The 22,001-nt window shown below is 42.2% G+C and overlaps 2 protein-coding genes and 1 pseudogene across 2 annotated transcripts; 1 reads left to right on the top strand and 2 right to left on the bottom strand.

The window, feature by feature from the left end:
- Nucleotides 1-2,326: 2,326 nt before the first annotated feature.
- LOC146962203 (trace amine-associated receptor 1-like) lies at nucleotides 2,327-3,316 on the bottom strand. Its single transcript, XM_085770079.1, has one exon. The coding sequence runs from the start codon at nucleotides 3,314-3,316 to the stop codon at nucleotides 2,327-2,329; it is 990 nt and encodes a 329-aa protein (XP_085626205.1).
- A 5,251-nt stretch (nucleotides 3,317-8,567) lies between these two features.
- Nucleotides 8,568-9,572, bottom strand: LOC146962202 (trace amine-associated receptor 1-like). The gene has a single exon (XM_085770078.1). It carries the CDS (start codon nucleotides 9,555-9,557, stop codon nucleotides 8,568-8,570), a length of 990 nt encoding a protein of 329 aa, XP_085626204.1. The 5' UTR covers nucleotides 9,558-9,572.
- A 10,109-nt stretch (nucleotides 9,573-19,681) lies between these two features.
- LOC146962201 (zinc finger BED domain-containing protein 4-like) lies at nucleotides 19,682-21,496 on the top strand (annotated as a pseudogene).
- Nucleotides 21,497-22,001: the final 505 nt, after the last annotated feature.

Genomic DNA, 22,001 nt, shown 5'->3' with positions numbered 1-22,001 from the left:
GTACTACGTGCTGGGGCCCTGTGTGTACTATTGATGACATTTGGTGCAGTTCTGAGCATTATTTTGGGCAAATGGTTGCGTTTTGGTTGCGGTCAGACAGTGGATCCGGACAGCGCCGTGTGTGGCGATATTGCGGTATTTGCTGAAGTTGGTGGATCTCGTGAATGTAGCGGTCGGGCAAATTGATCTCTCGAGGGGGGGTCTAACTCGGTGTTACGGTGTGTTTGACCATGGTTTACACTTACGCCGGAATTTCACTTTAACACAAATATATCACTTACTTCTGCTTTAAGACTATATCGAGGTAATGATAATCTAAACCACAACCATGTTATGACACCATCCTTCAAGTTAATGTGACCCTAGGTCAGTGAATTTTAAATATTAATGTATAGACCTTCTTACTGTATGTTCATCATTAGTCGAAAAAAGGTTTTAAAAATTGTGACCACACAGTAGGTGTTTTTAAAGGATCTTTAATGTTTATCCACTGTGTAGTACAGTCAACAAATGATAATCACATTTGTGACCTGATTCCCTCAGATCAAGAGCACATTTTAAGTCTGAGATTTAATGTTGTAACAAATGTGAGGTGAAACCATGATCAAGATACCATGCCTCAAAACATCAAGCTGATTAAGAAACTTTACAGATAATCAAACTCCCATCTCCCATTTGCATGGTTAGGGGAATGGATGAGGAATATAGTCATAGGGCCCTAGTTTTGTAGACCGGGTGAAGTCTAACCTCAGGGCAGCTTCGCCACGTCAACGGGGTGTGGCCCAGGTCCATTTCGCAAGTTTGTTGGACAGCGCAGTCCGACTTAGACCAGCGCAGCCCCTCCCTTCGTCCCTCCTCCCGGCGCAAACGGCAAAGAGGGAGGAGAGAGGGCGGGAGGGAGACAGGAGGAAGAGAAGTGGGATTAACACAGCCGATTTGGATCTTCACCAATCAAAGGAGCTCCTCTCCTCACCTTTAACTGCGCCGCGGGTGATGCGCACTGCAAGTTTGTCATTTTATACTTTGACATGGACGGAGGAGACAGCGACGCCAGAGGCCGAACCTCTCCCAGGAGGAAACAGCTGTTTTGGTCCGGAGGTCCGAGCTCAGAGTGACCAATAATGAGTTTACTAATATACTTAACCAGGTTTGATCTGATACACTGAGAACGGCTGCCCAATGTAAGAAACAACAACTAATAAACTAATGAAGAAACTCACATTTATTCATTTCAATTTATTATTCCCTGTGTAAGACAGATGAAAGGTGTAGCCTACACTAATCACAACATAAACAAACAGGGATGAAATCAGCGTAAAGGACGCTCTCTCTCTCTGTCCTCCTCTCTTTTTTCTCTGTGATAGAGATGCTGAGTATAGGCTATACTGACTATCTGATACCGAGGCTGTTGTGGTGGGCTAAGAGAGATGATGATTTGTGTTTTGTTTTTCAATACGGCTGCGTGACGCGGTCGCTCACGCTAATGAATTAATAAGTAAATAAATAAATAAAGCGATCATCACAAGGGCAGAGTGCGTATCTCAACACGGCAGCGACATGCAGTCATCCACCCTCAGTCCTGCTTTTGGGACATCCACAGCTGCTTTTCAGTGCCAGTTCGTCCCTGCTGTGTTAATTCAGGTGGAGTTTACATTACACGTGCCACAGCCTTTGACCTCTGCTTTGATCTGACGTCAGATGTGACGGGACAATCTATATAGATATAAATTCACGTGTTGATTCCGTTAGTTGCATTAAATAGTGGTTATTGTGGATATTTATTGCATTGAAATGTGTCTGGAACTGTGGAAATCTGCCTGTGAGGTCTTGGTGACGTGTGTGCACTGCAGGTCAGTCAGCCAAACTTCCACTGCACCTGCTGCGCTTCGCCCTGCGCTGAGAGTAGACCTGGTTGGAGGTGGCGAGCTTTCAGCGCAACCTCGGCGGGACATTTTCGCACAAAACTTCCACTGCACCAAGCTGAATCTGTGACGCCTCCCCCTGCTGCGCGGCCACGCCTATCTCAGCGCAGCGCGATCTGCCAATCTTCCAATCTGACTTTGCACTAGGCTGCGCTGGTCGAAACTTGCATTAGACCAGCTGCGTTACCTTGCGCAACCTGCGCTGCGCCAAGAAACTAGGGCCCATAGTGTTTAAATCAATGCAGTAACTTAACATTTTAACTTCCAAGTATTGCTAAACAAAGAGATTAAATGACAGGGAATCTTCTATATTATACTGGTCAAAATCTTGATATTCATTATTTGAACTTTTACAAATAAAATCATATTAACTTTAAAAACAAAGTGTCAAAGTTTGAATAAAGTTAAGAATAAAGTTTGGTGTTTGCAAAATCACCTTGGAATATTTTCCCAGAAATGATCATTCTGAAAGCTGATCTGAACCAGCTGTAAAAGAAAGCATAGATGAATGGATTCAGCATTGAATTGGACAATGTAAGCCAGTTAAGAGTCTCAATCACAGCAATTGGTGTTACACTGTATGTTAAAGGCTGAAAGACAATACAAAGAAAATAAGGCATCCAACACAGAAGAAAAACTCCCAGAACAGTAGCCAGAGTTTTTGTGGCCTTTCTCTCCATCTTACTGACAGCTGCTCCAGACTTTGTGCTCTGGATGCTGTTTGCCTGTTTCTGTGCAACAAGGAAAATCTTCAGGTAGATACTGAGCATTATAATGATGGGGATATAAAAGGAGAAAATACATGCCAGAGTGGTTGATATTAGAGCATCAATTAAACAACTTTCTTCGCATTTCCCCTGATTGAAACCTGCAATTATGATACCAATTCCAATTAGAGCAGCGAGTCCCCAGCTCACCAGGATCATGATCAATGTAACACGACCATTTATTTTTATTTTATAACTGAGAGGCTGGCACACTGCGTAATATCTGTCAATAGAAATACAACATAAGTTTAAAATCGAAGCTGTGCTCAGGGTCACATCAAAGCTGCCTCGTACTTTACAAAATAAATCTTCATGATACCAACATGAGGTAACGGTGAATGTCATGCTCAAAGGAAAAACTAAAACTCCCACAAGCAGGTCAGCCACAGCCAGAGAAAGGATCAGGTAGTTAGTAGGAGTGTGGAGCTGTTTGAAGTACATGATGGAGATTATCACAAGGAGGTTTCCACATATAGTCACAACAGACAATAAACCAAGTAAAATGTATATTAAAACACAGAGCACTGAAGGATTGCTCGTAAATATGTATGAAGTATTATGTGATTCATAGCAGAGATGCATGTCATTCAGAGTGTAGGTCCCGTTCACACTCAGTTCTGGTTCCATGCGTCCAGATTCCTAAAAATTCAATTTCTGTTTTGAAAACATTTTAGATTGTCAGGACAAGAAGCAAAACATATACAAATACATGAGCCTTTGATAACTTGTGAAGTTTCATATTACTCACCTGAAAGGTTGTGTATCAGTTTGGATATGTGTACTGTGCCACTGTGCAGAAACAGTGGACTTCATAATAAATAATCAACCTCCTCTTCATTAACATATTGAATCATAATGCAAATAGATCTTGTCCAATCAGATGCAGAACATTACAACATGTTTTTACATGGTCAGAATAATAAAACCCATGTTGCCCTTGATTCTGTTTCAAAGTTTTATAGTCATTATCAAATTAATAATACCCTAATAGAATATAATGGGGATGACTAGTGTGCCGAATCACTTCTCTGTCCAACCCCTGCTGCTAACGTGCATGTCCGCGGCGCACCGCTGCATGGACATGCCTCCCCATAGCAGAGCAAATGGGCCCTTGAGTGGCTGGTTCAGACCCCTTATGAGATTTGTTTTTCTCCCCACTAGACCAGTTTTGAGTTCAGTTTAAGTTTCATACCCTCCATTCTTGCCTTGCCTTAACACTGAACTAAAGGCAGAGCACTCCGCTCCCAGAATGCAGGTCTGTTAGGCCGCGTTCGGACTGCCAGCCAAAATCTGATTTTTAGCCCATTAGCCCATCTTCTGTCCCTCCATATATTTACACACATACATCTACTGTATATACACACACATATACATATACATATACATTATATATATATATATATATATATATATATATATATATATTAGCAATATATCACGACAGGCCGTGGTATATTATGCTCATTATACCACGGCTACGGTTACCAATAAAAGCAATATGAAAGAGGGATACGCAATCAATTTCATGTAGTTTTATTCAACCAGAAATACATATTATCCAATAAAATAGCCTCACTGTGGAAAAAATAGTCCCACCTCTCCAGACGTTAACTCCAAGTTAGCTCTGCATGTCGTCTTTTCCTTAACAACCAATCAGATTGCCGGATTTCACTTTTCCGTTTTATAAATAGACACACATATATGTCATGTATTTATACTCAAATAAAAACATTTCTTTCTTTCTTTCTTTCTTTCCTTCTTTCTTTCTTTCTTTCTTTCTTCTGAGCTCACATGACATCTTTGAACAATAGCACATGGTACCTTAATTTCTGGTTACAAACTAGATGTGTACAAATAAAACATCAACACAATAATACCAGTATAAGGTGTACAAAAGTAATAAATAAAAAATGACAGTGCTGTATTACATGTGATGTAATGTAGGCCTATGTAAACTTAAAGCCGAAGTAAGCGATCCGGTCGTTTTGGCTAACTTCTTGTCAGCGGATGGAGTTAGCAGTCCCCGCCCTGTTTTTTCATAGTAGGAAAAAAAACAAAAAAAACAAAAAAACCTAAAATACAACAAGTAGGAGTCCTACTCTGCAGAGTGATGCCTGCTCTCCTCCTTCTCCTGCAGTTGCTGCCCCCTCCCCTCTACTCTCCTACTTCTCCTCCTGCTGCATCCCCTCGTCTCTGAAGTAGGGAGGGAGACTTTATGGCGTTCTTCAGCCTCTTTGCTGGACGCGGCCGCGCTGATCTCCCGGTTCGTCGTCACGTCGGTTTCAGACAGCAACTGGTGAAACTGACTCCACGATCCGCTTTCGCTTCGGCATTTTGGTGCTGATCATCTAGATCTGTTTACCTTTCCTGCCTCCTCCAATCACTTAATGCTGGAGCTATACTAATAACATCCATGGCTAAGCTTTCCTCCAGCTCCACGTTACACTTGTTCCAGGCTCTGCCCGTCGTTTTTCTCTAGAAATATAAACTTTTTCCAACTTTTTTATCTCCTACTGATCGCACTTGTCTTCTTCTATGCATCCCAGAAGCCCCAAAATTACTCACAGTGTGCGCGAGAGCGCCCCCCTTAACCAGCTGCAGAAAACAGCATTTGACGTACGTCATTGGTACTCAAGTGTTGGATTTTGATTGACGTACACTCAATGAGTTAAGAGCAGCCTGAGAAACTAAATTGAGTACGTGGGCAAAGCAGCCAACATGCAAACACTCAATAAGACTGACAGCAAGCAGCATGTTAGCAGCATTGTCTGTGACAATTGCCGGCACTTTCTCCACTAACCCCCATTCATTCATTGCTTCATTCAACAGATTTGCTATATTGCTCCCTGTGTGGCTTTCGTGTAGGGCTCTAGTCTGGTCTGCAGAACATTTGACACTAGTGTCCTGATGAAGACCCAAGGGGTCGAAACGTCGTCCTAATACATTTTTGGGAGCTTGATTATAGCAGTGTGCGGACATTCTGTCTGTTTTTCCTTCTTGTTGTTTTTTGTCCTGCACCTGCTCACTGTCCTGGATGTGCGTGCACTGTCCTCCCTTGCATTTGACACTAGTGCCCACTCGTTAGAAATGAAATGAGAGGTAATAGTTGTGTAGTAGTCCGTCGCTCTCGACACCCAACCATCATATGTAAGAGCCACTCTGTCGATTTCAACAACTCCAAAACCGTGGACTTTTTCTTTTCGTACAGCTTCGGGACGACGACTTCTGTCATGTTTGCGTGTTAGTATGGCGTATCGTGGTTCGAGCGTGTGTACCATCTTCTTAAAACCCTCGTTTTCGATGACACTGTACGGCTGCAGGTCTTTGCATATGAAGACAGCCACCGACTCTGTTATCTGGTCCCGACCAGGTTATGAGCTAAGCGTAACCTGGTCCCGACCAGGTTATGTTCAGAGTTTAATCCGGCTATAAAAGTGCCGCTGTTTCACTATTTAACTCATTTACAGCTGGCGTCACCTTTACTTTGAAAGTCCAGTGGAGCTGGATCAGAGCGGAGCGTTTGTATGGAGCGAGAGATCGCGCTGATCTGCTGCTGTTTACTTTCTCTCTGAGCGTCTCTGCCTACAGTTGTTCTCCTCACCCGTTGAGCTGAGCGTCAGGAGGTCATTATATATTAGGCTTTACTTTTATATACAGTCACATCACCACTGAAAGAAGCTCGCAGCAGGACAGATAATCAGATGGATAATCAGTAAAGTTAATAACTTCACTTAATGTGGCCATGACTAAATTAATTTCGATGTTTCGCCTGTTATGTCAGTGTCACCCAAATGCAAATCTTGAATAAGTCTACGCTTTTTTCACATTTAAAAAGGTCTTTATTGTCTTTGTATAGAGACAATATGAGATTTGCTTGTAGCTACAGCACCTAAAAAAAACACTATTTCCATACGCACACCAGCCTCGCTTTCAATTAAACACACACTCGTATTCAATAATTTTGATCAGTGAAATACATGAAAACAATATAAAACACAATTTAAAATGACAGAACTTGTTGCTCTAGCTTCATATTTAAAAGTAGCGCAATGTTCAGCTGTCAGAAATTAAAAGCAGGCTCCTCTCTTGTTATATTTGCAGGAACACTGTTGCTTCAGGCTGTGATCGTGCTTTTTTTTCATACATATAGAACTGATACTTTTTTTTCTATCTCTTATTTACCCATTACCCCATCTTTAATTGCAGGGCAGCTAATTGTTTTGGGCTTGATAGCAGTTCCGTTTTTTCAAAACTGAGGAAAAGCTGCCCTGAGCTGATTATATGTCAAAGAGTCACAGATATTACTGTATACATCTATAAATTCATCATAAAACATAATTTCCCCTTTATTATTTAAAAGGTAATTTACAAATAATATGCCCTTTTCAAACATTGGTTTAATTAAAAAAAAACACAAATCATTAGTCAAAATATTACTATTGTACCACAACAGTTGATTTTGGATTTCATAACAGGTATTAGGTTGATGATACTGGTATTGAAGCCAACTCACTATGACTTCTTCCAAAAAGCCTGATAGATAAGGAAAAGTTTTTCTTTTTAATAAAGCAAGCTGAAAACCAGTTAACTGAAAATAAGGATTAAGTTGTTTGGAAAAAAGAAAGGTCATCAATAGGTTTGCCGAAAACCACTGAGGTTTTGAGACAAGTTTAGGCACAAGGGATGCTTTCAATGAAAAGTTAAGTGCTCTTAGACTCACCATTTTTAGCCCACCATGACTGTACTTATTATACAGATAACCACGCTTTATTTTGTCTGGTTTACCATTCCATAAAAATCCCCCTGAGAGGATTTGTTGTTTGTTCTATGACAACGTCGACACAGCCTGTGTAGTGAAAGCAGTATGCTGGCAGAGCAGCAGCAGCTTCAGTTCTCTGTGTATCTACACTGAACGCATTCAGCCATAGTATTTAGTGAAGGTCACCTGCATTATATTGACTCTCAGGATGCTTGTGACACATTTGCACAAACACAAAGTAAGGTATTGTGTGTTTCATATTAATAACGTGGCTCATAGGTATTTAATTAAGGTAGATGTGACCTTTTATTTAAGACTATATCGAGGTAATGATAATCTAAACCACAACCACGTTATGACACCATCCTTCAAGTTAATGTGACCCTAGGTCAGTGAATTTTAAATATTAATGTATAGACCTTCAGCTTACTGTATGTTCATCATTAGTCGAAAAAAGGTTTAAAAAATTGTGACCACACAGTAGGTGTCTTTAAAGGATCTTTAATGTTTATCCACTGTGTAGTACAGTCAGCAAATGATAATCACATTTGTGACCTGATTCCCTCAGATCAAGAGCACATTTTAAGTCTGAGATTCCATGTTGTAACAAATGTGAGGTGAAACCATGATCAAGATGCCATGCCTCAAAACATCAAGCTGATTAAGAAACTTTACAGATAATCAAACTCCCATCTCCCATTTGCATGGTTAGGGGAATGGATGAAAAAAAGAAAAGAAAAAAGAAAAAGTCACACGCACATCCGTGCCAAAAACTTAGGGCAGGTGCTGAGCCAAAGACGTACAAGAATTAAAAAGAAAGTAGAAAGGCTCGCGCACCGCAGGGCTCCAAAATGCAGTCCATTTATTATCAGGAAAAATGTAACGTTTCACGCAGCTGCTCTTCGCCAGACATGAGGGGAATGGATGAGGAATATAGTCATAGTGTTTAAATAAATGCAGTAACTTAACATTTTAACTTCCAAGTATTGCTAAACAAAGAGATAAAATGACAGGGAATCTTCTATATTATACTGGTCAAAATCTTGATAGTCATTATTTGAACTTTTACAAATAAAATCATATTAACTTTAAAAACAAATTGTCAAAGTTTGAATAAAGTTAAGAATAAAGTTTGGTGTTTGCAAAATCACCTTGGAATATTTTCCCAGAAATGATCATTCTGAAAGCTGATCTGAACCAGCTATAAAAGAAAGCATAGATGAATGGATTCAGCATTGAATTGGACAATGTAAGCCAGTTAAGAGTCTCAACCAAAGCAATTGGTGTTGCGCTGTATGTTAAAGGCTGAAAGAAAATACAAAGAACATAAGGCATCCAACACAGAAGAAAAACTCCCAGAACAGTAGCCAGAGTTTTTGTGGCCTTTCTCTCCATCTTACTGACAGCTGCTCCAGACTTTGTGCTCTGGCAATTTGTGCTCTGGATGCTGTTTGCCTGTTTCTGTGCAACAAGGAAAATCTTCAGGTAGATACTGAGCATTATAATGATGGGGATATAAAAGGAGAAAATACTTCCCAGAGTGGTTGATATTAGAGCATCAATTAAACAACTTTCTTCGCATTTTCCCTGATTGAAACCTGCAATTATGATGCCAATTCCAATTAGAGCAGCGAGTCCCCAGCTCACCAGGATCATGATCAATGTAACACGACCATTTATTTTTATTTTATAACTGAGAGGCTGACACACTGCGTAATATCTGTCAATAGAAATACAACATAAGTTTAAAATCGAAGCTGTGCTCAGGGTCACATCAAAGCTGCCTCGTACTTTACAAAATAAATCTTCATGATACCAACATGAGGTAACGGTGAATGTCATGCTCAAAGGAAAAACTAAAACTCCCACAAGCAGGTCAGCCACAGCCAGAGAAAGGATCAGGTAGTTAGTAGGAGTGTGGAGCTGTTTGAAGTACATGATGGAGATTATCACAAGGAGGTTTCCACATATAGTCACAACAGACAATAAAACAAGTAAAATGTATATTAAAACACAGAGCACTGAAGGATTGCTTTTAAATATGTATGAAGAGCAGAGATGCATGTCATTCAGAGTGTAGGTCCCGTTCACACTCAGTTCTGGTTCCATGCATCCAGATTCCTAAAAATTCAATTTCAGTTTTGAAAACATCTTAGATTGTCAGGACAAGAAGCAAAACAAAAATACATGAGCCTTTGATAACTTGTAAAGTTTCATATTACTCACCTGAAAGGTTGTGTATCAGTTTGGATATGTGTAGGGCCTACTGTGCCACTGTGCAGAAACAGTGGACTTCATAATAAATATTCAACCTCCTCTTCATTTACATATTGAATCATAATGCAAATGGATCTTGTCCAATCAGATGCAGAACATTACAACATGTTTTTACATGGTCAGAATAATAAAACCACTGCATGTTGCCCTTGATTCTGTTTTAACAGTTTCAAAGTTTTAAATTCATTATTAAATTAATAATATCATAATATAATAGGAAATAATGTCTATACATACATGTATATACACACATACACTATATTACCAAAAGTATTCGCTCACCCATTCAAATGATCAGAATCAGGTGTCCTAATCACTTGGCCTTTGGTGGAGGAGGAATTATGGTATGGGGTTGTTTTTCAGGAGCTGGGCTTGGCCCCTTAGTTCCAGTGAAAGGAACTTTGAATGCTTCAGGTTACCAAAACATTTTGGACAATTCCATGCTCCCAACCTTGTGGGAACAGTTTGGAGCGGGCCCCTTCCTCTTCTAACATGACTGTGCACCAGTGCACAAAGCAAGGTCCATAAAGACGTGGATGACAGAGTCTGGTGTGGATGAACTTGACTGGCCTGCACAGAGTCCTGACCTGAACCCGATAGAACACCTTTGGGATGAATTAGAGCGGAGACTGAGAGCCAGGCCTTCTCGACCAACATCAGTGTGTGACCTCACCAATGCGCTTTTGGAAGAATGGTCAAAAATTCCTATAAACACTCTCCTCAACCTTGTGGACAGTCTTCCCATAAGAGTTGAAGCTGTAATAGCTGCAAAAGGTGGACCGACATCATATTGAATTCTATGAGTTAGGAATGGGATGGCACTTCAGTTCATAGAATGAGTAAATGCAGGTGAGCGAATACTTTTGGTAATATAGTGTATGTGTAGCATGTTAATGTATATTTGCCAAGTTACTTAGGCTACACTATTATTTTATGGAATGTAACATTTATATTTATATTTTATGTGTTCAAATAGGTTAAGACCACTACATGTGTCAAAACATTATTACAGATTAAAACATTGCTGACACTAGGGCTGCAACAACTAGGCTGATCGATAAAAATCGATTATTAAATTCGTTGGCAACGAATTTGATTATCGATTCGTTGGGTAGCGATTAACTTGGCCCAGAGCTAGGGAAAAAAAGAAAATATTTCTTATCTTTACCCATGTCCAAAACAGTCAGCAGCAGCAGTCATCCAGCTCCAATAATCCACTAATATTATTTCCGTTTAGGCCTACATCGCGTTCCTGGCGGCCAGCCTGTTTCATTCATTTGCATCATGTAAAAAAAAAAAAAAAAGACGTGTTTTTAGCGGCAGCAACAGCCGTATTTCTGATCAACCGGACCTGTGTTGTCCGGTCCCACCGCGTTGTTTACTCCTGGTCCAACGTCACTCCCACACGGACACGGTCCGCGCGGTTCGGACGCGGCGTGTCACGGACATGGTCACGGACTGTCTGGACCGGTGGTCTGGACTCGGTACCAGCAGCAGAGAGGCTTCACTGTCTCCTCTGTCAGCCTCTCCTGTCAGGACACTGAAGCTAAAGCTAAAGCTAACGCTAACGTTAGCTAAAACTTTTTTCTTTTTTTTCACACAATGCAAATGAATGAAGCAGCTGGCCGCGAGGAACGCGATGCAAACGGGAATAATATGGATTATAAAACTGTTGGAGTTTGATGACTGCTGCTGCTGACTGATTTGGACACCTGGAGTAAAGGTATATTTCTTTCGTTCCTCTGCTCAGGGCTCGGTGTGTGGAGGACTCAGATTAGAGAGTTGATCATCATTTACCCGTTTTATTTTATGGTGATGGGCGCTATTACAGTTAATACCGATGTTTACATCAGATCGCTGCTGTGTGTGTGTGTGTGTGTAACGTGGGTGTGTGACTGACCGGAGGGTGCAGCCTGTCCCCCCGCGGTGACTGGTGTTTATCACGGTGTGAACGTGGGCTGGTCGGGGAAGCGGCTGTGAGCCAAACTGAAAATCGTCGGAGTAACGTCAGGTTGTTGTCGGTTGATCCGGTGAATGATCAACTTTCAGGGTTGATCAGAATTTTCCTCTGGATGTACACATGCTGCAGACTTCCGCTTGTAAGCACATCAGGCAGTGCCCTAATTAATTTTGTCTATTATTATTTTTTAATGTAGGCTATTATTAGTTTAACAGCTCTGGGCAGTTCAACTAACTTAAAAAAAAACTTATTTGTGCAATTTTTTGCACTAATGTTGTCCATTTGGAATAACATTCTGTTTTTGAATAAAGTTAGGGAGAAAGAAATAGGCTAAATGATACCAGTGACATGCTGGATCAAACTGAGAAACAACTCCTCCTCTCGTTCTTCTCTTCCCTACAATGTAAATCAAATTTGTGCCTTTTTTTTTATCCGATTAATCGATTAGCCTAATCGAAGAAATAATCGACAGATTAATCGATTATCAAAATAATCGTTAGTTGCAGCCCTAGCTGACACCCCTCACCCTAGACTAAACAGACTATCAAATCTTTGTCACTGTGTGCAAAAAGTTTATTGAAATTCTAACAGGTTTGTTGACAAGTGAACAGAAAGTAGCATGGTCAGTTTACAGCCTAATCTCAAAGAGAATTAAATCAACCCCTTCTTTCTCTTCTCTTTCTCATTGCATTAGTATTTGTCGCCATCTTGATTGTTCCTCTTAATGCTTCATCTCCACTTAAAGCAGAAGTAAGTGATATATTTGTGTTAATATAAGTCTTAAATAGTTATATCTTCCGACAGCAATCACTTACATAGAGTGTTTGGTCTGAAACACGGGTCTGTCAGTCACTCTGCTCTGCTCTGAGCCGAAGAGAAAACATAAATCGTATCTAGGGCTGCAGCTATCGAATATTTTAGTAATCGAGTACTCTACTGAAAATTACATCGATTAATCAAGTAATCGGATAAAACGTATTTTTGCTTGGTTAAAGAGCAATTATGAATACACAAGAGAAAATAACATATTTCACTCAATAATGAATGACCAATTGGTTTCCTTTTGTAGAATCAACTGTTTTTATTTCTTAAATTCACAAGCAAGTATTTTCTGGTCTTGAAACATTACTAAAGAGGCGACTGCTGCTAACATAAATAAAACACAAATAAAAATAAATTAAATTAAATTACTTTCAAGATATCAAAAATAAATAAAATTAAATTACTTTCAAGATATCAAAAATGTTTTCTGTGGAGATGCTGCAACATGGAAGACATGCTGCTGTGGTATGCAAGGGCCGTGTTACAACTAGAGTGCCTATAGAGAGACATTTTCTGTCTTTTTGTCGCCTTTTTCTCCCTCAGTCAAACACCCACGTCCGCCCCCCCGTTAAGGTTTCTACCTAATCAACGGTCTCACCGCAACAGATGGTTCACGTCATGATAACTTAAGTATTTTGGCCATTCAAACTTCCACAGTCCATAGTCCTTTTCTTTGTTTGATATTTCAAGAGACTTTGGTTAAGTAGCCTAACCATGGATAGCTCCTAGGCAGGATTGTTCTGCTGTGTTGTCGCCACTCGCCACCGTCCCCCCGTCATCGCGGCCATCGCCTCGCCGCCGCCGCCGCCCCCCTCCCCATCTCCGCCGTCATCCGCGGCGAACGGCCGCGCGGGGGGGGGGGGCGTGCACGGTTACGTTCATAGGTTACGTTCATAGGTTACGTTACGGCGCACGTTGTGCCACATTGAAAGTCCATGCGGCCGCTTGAACTACAATTAAATGAACGATTCCTCGAGGCAGAAAAAAATCCTCGGACCATTTTTTGTAATCGAGGTACTCGAATTACTCGAGGAATCGTTTCAGCCCTAATCGTATCCTACAGTTTTTATCCAATGAGGAGAGAGAACGGCATGCAGGGCTGTGTGTGCAGCCAAGGGACGCCGTGAATGTGGCGACGTAGGGACGAGGACTGTTATGGTGCGTTCAAGGAAACTCGTTTTTTTTCCGACCTGTGAAGTCGTACCAGTTCGATCTGGTACATAGACTGTACAAAAAGACGTACTGGTACGATTTCACGGGTCGGAAGTTACGAGTGGCCGTTATAGTGACTTTCACCGGTAAAACAGGTCGGAAAAACACGAGTGGGTTGCCTGGAACGCTACAAAGTCGTAAGTTGTGACTTGAAGCTGTAATTTATGATTTCAAAAGCCTGCCTGGAACGCAGCATTAGCGAAAACGACCGGATCACTCACTTCTGCTTTAAATAACTGTTAACACACATTCATTTTGGTGTCAAAAGTCTGGAAAGACTGCTAAACTCAAAGTATGATATAGGGCTCCCAAACACCTCAACTGCCTTGGAGTCACTAGCTTCTATTACAGATTTTCGCAAAATAAAAGCGATATTTCATGAATTTCAAAAAGTACAATTGCTATTTGCGGGTGTTTCCACTGAAAGGTGTTTGGCGAATAAGCCATATTATACCATGGTCTGGGTGAATCCTCGATTCTGATTGGCTGCTGGGTGTCCATTAAAAAGTGATAATGGACACCTATGACTAAACATCCTGAGGCACTAGAGCACTGAAGAAGGAGGAGGCAATTCTGGACGGCCTGGATCATCCACTTCATGGCACCTTCACTGACCAGGAAAGCAGCGGTGGTGGACGGCTCCTCTCTCCTTGCTGCAAGATGGAGGAATATAGTAGTGGGGCAGATAAGCACCACCCTGCGGTTCCTGCTCCATCCGGCGGTTCCCGGCGGTTCCTGCTCCACCCGGCGGCCCTGCTCCACCCGGCGGTTCCTGCTCCACCCGGCGGTTCCTGCTCCATCCGGCGGTTCCTGCTCCACCCGGCGGTTCCTGCTCCATCTTTCTTTCTTTTTTGTGTCATTGTCGTGTGAGCTACTACACTAATATGAATTTCCCTCCTCGGGATGAATAAAGTATTCTCTACTCTACTCTACTCTACTCTACTATGAAGATGTTCCGGTCAAATTGCCTGATGACAGTTCTAAATGACTGCGCTGGCTCAAATGCTTTGGTAACCGTGGCAACAGAATCACAGAACATACGTTATTTCACAGTTTATTTATCACAACGGCAATACAGTTGACAAAAAACATGAGCGATTTCATAGTTAACTTTAATTTATTTGGTGAATTCAATAATTTTGAAGACTGGGATGCAGCAGAAGAGAAAGAGAGGAGAGAATATGAAAAGAAGAAGGAGATGCGACAGAAGGAGATGAGACACAAGGAGGTGACACCGGAGGAACTTGACAAATTAGAGGATGATAAGGATGAGTTTAACACAAAGAAAACAACGAAATGGGCAGTTAAAATATTTAGAGACTTCCTGGCTCAAAAGAAAATGGACATCAACTTTGAGAGCTACACTTCCACTGCTCTCAATGACATTTTGCGGCTGTTTTATGCCTCTGTCCAGTCGACCAAGGAAGGAGGAGAATACAGTGTTGCCAGTTTTAGGTGTCTGAGAGCCGGCATTAATCGCCACTTGAAAGATGTCAACATCATCAGCGATACAATGTTCCAGACAAGTAATGCTGTTTTCAAGGCGATGCTGAAGCGCTACAGGAAGAGTGGAAAAGACACCAGCTTCCATCATCCTCGTATCCCTGAGTCGGACCTTGAGGAAATCAGAAATTCACCTGCGCTGTCTCCCGATACGCCCCTCGGCCTCGTCAGAAAGGTGTGGTTTGATATCCAGCTGTGTTTCGCTCGGCGTGGCAGGGAGGGGAACCGTGAGCTGACGAGGGCATCGTTCATCATCCAGAGAGACGAGGATGGCGTGGAATATGTCAGTCTCGCACATAATCCTCAAACAAAAAATCACAAAGACCCCAACGACCCGCAGAAGGAAAACCTGAGAGGTTTCATGTTCGCCAGGTGCGGTGATCCTCTGTGTCCAGTAACAAGTTTTAAGAAATACATTTCTAAATGTCCCCAAGAAGCAACATCTTTTTATCTGCACCCGAAGCGCTCCTTCACCGTGGCATCTGATGTGTGGTACTCCAGGGAGCCGATGGGTGTCCACTACCTGGGAGACATGCTCAAAAAAATCAGTGAAGAGGTCTGTACAATAGCTACATTCTAATAATAATGTAGCCCTATGTAGGCTATAACCTCTTCTGTCCTCAATAATAGCCCGTGTGTTCATTATTGTTTTTTTCAGGTTGGTCTGCCGCGGGTATACACAAACCACAGCCTCCGGAGCACAGCTGTAGGTCGACTCTCAGACGCCGGGCTGGAAACTCGCCAGATCATGTCGGTGACGGGGCATCGGTGTGAGAGCAGCCTGCAGGCTTATTGGGCTCCGTCAGTACAGGAGAGACGAGAGTGGAGCAACATTTTATCGTCTCCCAACGTCCCAACCAGCAGTGGTCAGGGCCCACAAACGTCAAATCTCCGTCCTTCAAGTGCTATGATGGACATGCCAGTGTCTATGTCAAATTTTACCATCAACGGCAATGTTGCATTTAATTTTAAATAGCTAGTTCGTATTACCTCTTGCCTAGCTACTGTCATATCTGTCTTTCTGCTTGATTTCCTTTCTACACATTTAAATGATCGAATGGTGGATAATATTTCTTGCAATAAAAACGATTTAGGAAACTATCTGTTGACTCTGTGGAAATTTCGCATGATCCTCTGGACACACAAGCGGTAATAAGTGCACTGGCCTTCTGAAATGATACTTTGTATCACGTAACGTTAAGAAATCATCTCACTTCCCCTCCGCTGATTAATAACTGCTCACTGCTGCGGGATCGAGCTGCTGGTTCTACTGTGTGTGGCCACAGCAGGTTTCCATGGCAACGCCTGCGGACAGGAGATGTTAAATAGTCCGCTCAGCCGCTTCTTGTGAAAAACTTATGATTTTAACGGTAAAAACAACATTAAATCATGAGTGAATGATTTAATGTGTATTTATCTCGTAAGTGACCATGGTATAAGCGGGATAATGCCCTTCGAGGTGTCCGATTATCATAAATTAATGGACTTCGCGGAAGCAACCGTCCTCCGCTTCGCGTCGGACGGTTCACGCCTCCGCGTCGTCCATTAATTTATGATAATGGACACCTCGTCGGGCATTATCCCTTACTTATAGTCTCGGGATATCCCATCTCGCCCTGCGAGACTTCACTCTGGATGTAAGCGTTGTAGTGTATTATTCACCTGAAATTTTAGCTTTAATATCATGTATTATGTTTATTCTTTGTATGTGTGCCCTTTTTTGGGAATTGAAGGAAAGTGTGAATTGGTGCTTTACTTCACGGACATGTTTTGCTTTAGAAGTAAACAAATCGAAGGTAGATGTTATAAGAAAGATAGACGCACACATTTATAGATATATAAAGATGTTGCATTAGGTGTTTAGTAACAGTAATTAATTAATTAATTAACCCTTTAGAGGCCAGTTTCTGTATTGTGCACTCATTTCTATACAAGAAACAGCCCAAAAATTAGATATTCAGCAAGGGGGCAGTTGTCGGTCTGAGAAGTGAAGCTCACTTCCGCGTTCAAAAAGCTGCAATCCCCTCGGCTGTCGCTGGGGGCTGGCTCCAGAAGGGAGCAACTCCAATTGAGCCCCATGTTAAAATAGCCGATTTTACAGCTTTAAAAAACATATTTACAGCCTGGTACATTTCATTTTTTTGGTCTCAACCGATAGTTTCTACCCCCGCACACACTCTGAGGGGGGTGAATTTTTTTTAAAACTCTACCGTTTTACTGTTATTAGGTTTAAAGTTCTGGCCAATTAGGGCGCAGAACCGTTGAGTGACAGGTCCGGCGACCGCTGCTACGAGGCCAGTGGGCGGGCTCTCGGCCGGCCAACGGCCGCACCGCTCCAAATATGGAAAGTAGAATCCAACATGGCGCGGCTCAAACCCCCGTAGTAGCGGCACAAAACAGACTCCCCCAAACCAATGGGTGACGTCACGGACGCTACGTCCATTCTTTTTACAGTCTATGATATTCAGTGATAAGAGATGAATTTTTTTTTCATGATTACAACTGTCTGAGGTCAGACAATGTTTATGGAAAATATCAGTTTTTTTGCATTTGTACTTTTTTTGTAGTGTTAGATTTAAGTTAAAAAAAATCCCTTTTGCCCTGTAAGGAATAACTGAGTCCTTGTGATGGTTGAAAGCAGAACTTTTTAATGAATTCTTTTTTTTTTTTTTTGGTTATGCTATTTAACTTCTCTTGCACCATAACTGTTAAAATTCTAACAATACAATTCAATAATTAACCCTTTACAGGCTGGTGTCCCCAACTTCACGTAGCCTAATTTATGTCATAAGTAAGCATATCATAAAGAACAAAAACAGTTGCAGCAACAAACAATTCTCATTCAACACTCATTAGGACTCGCTCTGGAAGATCTTGCAGTTGATAACACAAACTCTGTGCTTCTTACAAGCAGGTCGTCGACATTTGAAGCAGACAGTGCCCACCTTTGCCCTTTTAGTGCCCAAACATAAGGCACACATCTGCCGACTGGTCTTCCTCCTCTTTGGCACCCTGGGATTGGCTCGAGGCAGCCTTCTGCTGCGCCTCTGGTTGGCTGCGAGCTGGCTGCTTGAGGCAGATGAAGTCCTTTGTGGCCTCTCACTCCTCGATGCTGCTGGCTGGCTGTGATCAGCCCTGCGAAGGGCAGCTGCCACCTCAGCCACACCCGGGTCACGCGAGATCCTCTGCCTTCTCTCCAAGTGGGGTGAGATCAAGGCCATCCCCAGCTCATGCAGGAAGAGCCTGCGCCTGTAGGTGACCCCTCTCTGCCAGGCAGGCTGCACCTCCCCCCACAGGACATAGGCATTTAGTGCCGATATATCCAGGATAGGGATGTCCCGATTAGAGGTCGACCAATTCATCGGTTTGGCCGATTAATCGGCCCCGATAGGACGTTTTACAAAGTATCGTAATTAACGGAAAATGGCCCCGATAGTGGCCGATGGCTGTTTTTTTTTGTTGTTGTTTTTTTTCCCCGCAGCGCCGTGAACTGCTCCTTCCATGGCCTGCTGCTCTCTGTCTCTCTGATCACTGAGGGGCGGGGCTGCTCTGCACACACAGCGCGCATGGGGGGGGGGGGGAGAGTGAGAGAGAGACGGAGTGTGAGCAGCGCAGCGGCAGCAGAGAGAGGAGAAGGAGGTGGAGACGACGACACGCGTCACTGTAAGTGTATTTAAACCTTCACATGTTGAAAGTGAACAGACGTAACCTCCTTGGTGGAGGCAATAAGTACCACCTGTTCAACAAGCATAAACGTGCATCATATTTCAGCATAAACAGCGACATTTCCACCGCAAGTTTTACGCAACCACACGTGCTTGTTAAGCTAACAATTAACAGCTCGTTAAAAACACGCTAAAAGAAAGCTGTCTCTGTGTAGTCTGTTCATCTTAGTTTGCCATGAATCTTAAAATTTGGCAATTTCTTGTAAACTTTAGCCGCTGGCTGAGACAAACCAGCCCCCCCCCCCACTGTTGCTGCAGTGGGTTAGCTAGGCTATATTTGGAAATGAATTCCGAATTTATTCTTTTAAAAAATATAGCCTAATTAAAAAAAAAAAACATTCTCTAGTAGTGATAAAGAACATATATAAGATATAAGTTAAGGATAAAAGTTACAGCTTATGGGAGGATGAGAAAATTACAGTTCAAATCCCTTCACTCTATACGCCTTGTTTAACTAGTGTTACTTTATTTTTTAGGGCATGCAGTATCATCACTCACAAAATGTGAAGGATCACTTAATCCCCCCGCCCCCCATATTAAAGTGTAACAAAATTATCCATGTCAATTTTAATAGATATTGAATACATACAAGTTTAAATTAAATGTATTGATATTAATTATATGTTAATCAAATATGAAAACATAGCGCTATTAAAAATATATGAATATATTTTTATCCATTACCTATATTTAATTAATTTACATTAATTCACATCTTGTTTCTTACATTACAGATGGCAACTGGAGGATCCAAAGTTCCTGTATGGGAATATTTTGTTGAAATTACCCCAGGAAAAGCAAAATGTGAAGTGTGCGATAAAGTCATAAGTATGGGATCAGCAACAGCCAAAACAAAAAATACTTCCAACTTGTGGACTCACCTTAAGCACTGCCATCCCCAGGCCCATTCTGACGCCATGAAAAAAAAGTTGGCCAATCAACCAAAGCCTCAAACATAGACCACAGTCACTCAACTATTTGATCAGCAGGCAAAATGGACCTCTTCAGACCCAAGGACCAAGAAGATGGACAAGGCAATTATAGAGATGATAGCTACAGATAACCAGCCATTCACTGTGGTCTCAGACGTTGGTTTTCAGCGGCTTATGAGACTTGCTGAGCCCCGTTACAATATTAAGGATGAGAAATTCTACTGTACACAGATGCTTGATGAAACATATGCTGAAGTTGTGACAAAGGTGAAGACTCTGATCACTCCAGAAGAGGCACCATACATGGCCTTCACCACTGACTGCTGGTCAGGCACAACTGAATCACTGATGAGCCTCACAGGACATTTTATCCAAAAGGACTGGAAAAGACAGCAGGTTGTGCTAAATGTAAAGACTATGACTGGATCACATACAGCACAGTACATTCAAGAGACATTTTTGGAAATGCTGGACTCATGGAAAATCAACCCAGACCGTGTGGTTCTTGTTCTAAGGGATGGTGAAGCCAACATGGTAAAAGGAATGAAGCTAGCTGAGCTTCCAGACTTAAGCTGTACTGCTCACACTCTACAGCTTGTAATCAATGATGGCCTTTCCAGTCAGAGAGCTGTGCTGGACGTTATTGCCACATTAAAGAGCTCTGCAGGTCACTTTGGTCACTCCGTACTGGCCAAACAAAGGCTGAGAGCAATTCAAGAGGAGCTTGGCCTCCCAACACACAGCATCATTCAAGCTGTTCAGACTCGCTGGAACTCAACATTACACATGTTGCAGAGGATGTTTGAGCAGCGGCGTGCACTGAATGTGTATGCAAGTGACCATAGCCATATCAGCTGTCTATCTGCTGCACAGTGGGATATCGTATCAAACCTGATTGAGACACTGGAACCACTTGAGGTAGTGACACTAGAAATGAGCAACTCAGAGTCTTCTTCCTCATGCGTAATCCCCAGTGTATCTGTTCTGAAACTGATGCTGCAACATGAGGGTCCATCTTCAGCAGGCATCAAAACCTTGCGGAAGACCATGCTTGACAGCCTGACAAGGCGATTCTCAAAGGCAGAGGACAACAAGTGTTTGGTGTTAGCAACAGTCCTTGATCCCCGCTACAAGGACAAGGCCTTCACCTCAGCAGAGACAGTCAAGAAGGCAAAAGACTGGCTGAAAGAGGAAGCTGCCCATGAAAAACCAGTGGAAGAGACTGGTGAAGCAGAGGATCCACCAAAAAAACAGAAACTACAGACCAATCTTCCTCCAACTCTTGTGGACAGTCTGTATGCAAAACTCCTGGGAACACCTCATCACACAGCTGAGTCCAGCTTCGACACTGAGCTGGAGTGTTACATCAAACTCCCAGTGGTTGACAGGAGTACCCAGCCTTTGGAGTGGTGGAAGAGAAATAAGGAGAGATTTCCAAAACTTGCTGATCTGGCCAGTAAGTATCTCTGTCCACCACCCTCCACCGTCCCCAGTGAACGAGTGTTCAGCGAGGTGGGGATCCTGTATGACAAGCGGAGGAGCCGCCTGTCTGGAGAAAATGCAGACAAGCTCTGCTTCCTCCACTACAACATCAGGCTTCTTAACTGGGAGTACTGAGTCTTTGAGGGGAAAAAATAGCTCCTACTCCAACTGACTTTTTCCTTTAGCCTACTGTTAGTTTGATGCTCTGTTCCAGATTGATTAATCACTTTGAGTAACTTTGATGTCAGTTCCAGATTTCATTTATGTGTTTAGACTGATGTTCAGTATATCCATTTAGGTGTTTATTACATTGAGACTGATGTTCAGTTATGCAGATTTATTTATTTCGGTATTTATTACTTTTATATCCAGTTCAAGATTTATATATTTATTTTGGTATTTATTACTTTGAGTTTGATGTTCACTTTGCGATTTTATACATTTGGATATTTATTAGCTGTTCAGTAAAGCAGTTGCTGCTAATAAAGTCAGAGGTGAATTTCCAACAGTGTTGAATTTTTTCGGGGGGGGGGGGGGGGGGGGGGGCGGTATCGGCCGATTAATCGGCTATCGGCTTTTTCCTGCTCCAAACTATCGTTATTATATCGGCCTTTGAAAATCCACTATCGGTCGACCTCTA

This window comes from Trachurus japonicus, chromosome 24 (genome assembly GCF_045865225.1).
Source record: "Trachurus japonicus isolate A0001 chromosome 24, Traja_1.0".
NCBI classification, from domain to species: domain Eukaryota; kingdom Metazoa; phylum Chordata; class Actinopteri; order Carangiformes; family Carangidae; genus Trachurus; species Trachurus japonicus.
The sequence above is the reverse complement of the archived record's forward strand: the minus strand, read 5'-3'. Positions and strand labels throughout refer to the sequence as shown.

Bases quoted from the DNA above. Each gene is read 5' to 3' on its own strand.
- LOC146962203 (XM_085770079.1), bottom strand. From the start codon at position 3,316: ATGGAACCAGAACTGAGTGTGAACGGGACCTACACTCTGAATGACATG.
- LOC146962202 (XM_085770078.1), bottom strand. From the start codon at position 9,557: ATGGAACCAGAACTGAGTGTGAACGGGACCTACACTCTGAATGACATG.